Source organism: Diospyros lotus, chromosome 5, assembly GCF_014633365.1.
Source record: "Diospyros lotus cultivar Yz01 chromosome 5, ASM1463336v1, whole genome shotgun sequence".
Lineage (NCBI taxonomy): Eukaryota > Viridiplantae > Streptophyta > Magnoliopsida > Ericales > Ebenaceae > Diospyros > Diospyros lotus.
The window spans coordinates 11,821,610-11,825,337 of NC_068342.1; the positions used below are offsets into that span (position 1 = coordinate 11,821,610).

The following is a 3,728-nucleotide window of genomic DNA, read 5'->3' on the forward strand; positions in this document are numbered from 1 at the left end:
CCTATTTTGACCCTAGCCAGGGGTGAGCCAAGCCAATTGATTTTTTTATCTTTTCCCCAAGTAGGCCCCTTACAAAATCCTTAATCCAGAAGTAGTGCCTGGGAGATTCTGCAGCGAGATGACTGTAGTACCATCTCTCCAGAAACGATGAAGAGAACCAGTCACCATGGACTTGAGGATGTTAATTGATGATCAGATACCTTCTGGTACCATACCCTTCACACAGACACAGGATATATATATATCATACGGCACTATAATTATTTTACCTGCTGGGATGGGGATGGTTTGCGATTTATTTTATCAATGTAATAATATGGCACTTCACAAGACAAATTCAAGAAATTAACCATACCCCATAAGTATTTTAAATACAATACTTGTACCCTTCTTCATAGATATTTTCTGATATCCAAATTCTATTCATCAAAGTAAAATATTTTAAATACGTTACTTGTACCCTCCCTACAACTCTAATGTTTGTGTGTTTTAGTTGGTTACCAGCTGTTGTTTAGTTTTTTCTATTATATTGTTTTTGGGATCGAAATTTCTTTGGTTTCTTTGGCTAAGTCATCTTATTCAATTATTCTACTTAAAAAGAAAATAAAAAGGAGAAGGATGCATGAACAAGAATTTTATGTAATTATACAAAAAAAAAAAAAAACCTACAGCTTATTATTAACGACCATAACTTGAAAAAGAAAATACCAATCAAAATGACTTGCTAATGCAAAAATATCCCTACTATATAATATATGTTTTTGCATAAAATATCATTTTCAACTCTAATTATCAATAACTGAAGCTCCGGAACCAGAAAAATAGCTCATGGGCCAGCAAATCAGCACCAGGACCCCCCTGGCATGTGCCCCATGTGTACAGTTTTCCAGAAACTGGACAAATAAAAGTTTTCAAATACATTATGTTAATGTAGAGTCATGTGTGGGAGAGTAATGTTTGCAGTATTAGTTGTCTTCTTTTCTAATAATAAATTCCTTATACGGTAATTTGGAAGATCTTTGTCCCTTAATAAAGCTCTTTATGCCTTCAAATGCTTCAGATTCTGTTTTCTGTCCTAGCTGCCCAGTTTTGATGGTCCAACATTAAAAATCGCCGCCTGTTACTCATAAAATATTAGCTTAATTTACATTGAAATTTGATGTAATTCAATATAGAATTAATCATCAACTTGTACAGCTTAACAGGAAGGAGATGAAGAAAACAACATAGAGAGAGTTAAAGGTTCAGCAATGGCCAGTAGAGAAGACAGTTGAAAGGATCTTCTAGCAATGGCCAGGCCTATTCGAATGTCGCACTATATAACAAATAAATATTACAACCACACAGCGTATGCCACCGGTGTCCACATGGATATAACAATTACACAAAATTAGAACATTTTTCTCAGATATATTGATCGCGGATTTCGTATGATATTTGTTGGCCTTGGCCTTGGAATAAACATGGGCGCAGAAATCAAGACCCTCCCTGCAGGGTCCCTTGGCCAGCTTTCACATGTTAAATTCATGGCCTCGTTTAGAAAAAAAAAACTGGGAGCTATAATGCTTAGCCCTACCACTGCCGAAGAGATGAGGTCCAAAGCGATACATGCCCCGGAACTTGCTTGGACACACGTTAAAGATGGACAATGGGTTGGTTTTCAATGCACATTTACATGAAGCATTGGCATGAAGAATATGCCAAGTTAAAGGACAGTAACAAGAATTAAAAATCAAAAATATATTATCAAATTGTGCCACATGGGTAACAAAATTGCTGAACTGTAGCCTAAGGGCCCATACTTTTTGTTTAATTTTTCTCTTTTCTTATTCAAATGAATGTCCAATTTATGGGAGAATCAAGACCACCCCACCTCCCCTATTTTATCACCTCCATTCACATGCTTTTCTCTACCATGGAAGAAGAACGCATCACCATGATCAGTGTAGAGAGTTCAGATTACGATCAGTACGGCCACCCCTCATCATCTTCCACCACCACCGCCACCACTACTACTTCCACCTCCTCCTCCTCCTCGTTTTCGTCGAGTTTCGATGGCTTGAACTCATGTTTCAATCCAGTTGCAAAGGATCAGAAAGAGTGCAAGGCTGGAAAAGGGTTAAAGAGAGCCAAAGAGGCCAAAAATGGGAATGAGAATGGGAAGATGAGGAAGAAGAATGAAGAAAATGAAGATGGTGGCAAGCACCCAACCTATAGGGGAGTGAGGATGAGGAATTGGGGCAAATGGGTATCTGAAATTCGTGAGCCCAGGAAGAAATCCAGAATATGGCTTGGCACATACCAGACCGCAGAAATGGCGGCTCGAGCCCACGACGTGGCAGCTCTGGCCATCAAAGGTAAGTCGGCTTTCCTGAACTTTCCAGAACTGGCCAATGAACTCCCCCGCCCCGCCACCACCTGCCCCAAGGACATCCAGGCGGCCGCTGCCAAGGCCGCTGCCGTGTTGTTCCCCGGCGAAGCTGATCTAGCCGAGCCGAGCCGCGCCATGGTTCCCAGTTGTCAGTCCTCTTCCACTTTGTCGTCGGATAACACACAAGAATCAGTTTCAAATGGCGAGGATGACACCTTTTTTGACCTGCCTGATCTCTCCCTCGATGGCTCGGCTCGAACCGATCAGTACTGTTACTATGCTTCGTCGTGGCAGCTGGCTGCAGCCGATACAGTTTTCCGGCTCGACGAGCCGTTTCTATGGGATTGCTAATTCTGATCAAACTGATTGCATAGTACAGTCACAAGAATTCGACATTAAATTTTAGTATATATTTAGAAAGCCAAATGTGAAAGTGATGGTGTTTATACAAATTTCAGTTTGGTTTAATTTCTTTTTTGTTCAGTTTTGATCTGCACTTGGGAACTGTATGGTTGTTATTCAAGTTTCTCGCCTACACGAACGCATCCATATATACCCAAGTTGAAGTTAAAAAAGGATTGATGAAGTATCAATATAGCTCATTTAATTGTGAATTACTGATGAGAAATGTATGTGATTGGACTCCAAATTGTGCTCAGGCCACAAGTCAAAGATCAAAATTAGAGAAGAGGTCCAAAGTTCAGTAAGCTCATCATTTTCGGAATGATCTTATTAAGTCTCAATATGTATGCTTATCCCAAGCACTGCAGTCCCATAAACAAATACAACACTCTTAGCGTGTTTCTAAACTAATTAACTATCTCGCTAGCTAGCTATCCTGTCAATCACAGCTAAATTGTTGTTCTTCCCACTAAAACTCTTAATGGTTTTCATATGACAATTGGTAAAATTTTCACGTCATTCTGATAAAGAGATTTCCAATCATTTATTTAGGTTTATAATTTGTTAACATTGTCTCAAAACTTAATTAAGCGGCTGTATTTGGTAGTGATGAATGACTTCAACATCACTATCTATGCCCTTGTGGTCTATTCCTCCATCATTTGGCCACATTTCAATTAGGCAGGCCATAGTGGCATGAAAAGACACTAAAGACAATCTCTTGCTTCCCCAGCAAATCCTGATAATATATATACCATTACAAAGTTTTATGCTTTGGACCCCACATGGAGCTAATTATTTGTGTCGCATTTATGAATTGAAAAAGCCTTATCTGTCAAGATCTGGGGCCAACCTAATTTAAACATATTTGGGAAAAGAAAAGTGAAAGCAGAGGAAATTGGATTCTCTTCGAAACCAGAGGTAATTAGAATTTTTTTTTTTTTTTTATCTGTTG

The 3,728-nt window shown here is 39.1% G+C and overlaps 1 protein-coding gene across 1 annotated transcript; it reads left to right on the forward strand.

The window, feature by feature from the left end:
- The first annotated feature begins 1,876 nt into the window (after positions 1-1,876).
- On the forward strand, positions 1,877-2,974 carry LOC127802493 (ethylene-responsive transcription factor ERF038). Its single transcript, XM_052338327.1, has one exon. It carries the CDS (start codon positions 1,901-1,903, stop codon positions 2,720-2,722), a length of 822 nt encoding a protein of 273 aa, XP_052194287.1. The 5' UTR covers positions 1,877-1,900; the 3' UTR covers positions 2,723-2,974.
- The last annotated feature ends 754 nt before the right edge of the window (positions 2,975-3,728 follow it).

What these genes read in the sequence shown, in the direction of transcription:
- LOC127802493 (XM_052338327.1), top strand. Translation starts at nt 1,901, where the DNA reads ATGCTTTTCTCTACCATGGAAGAAGAACGCATCACCATGATCAGTGTA.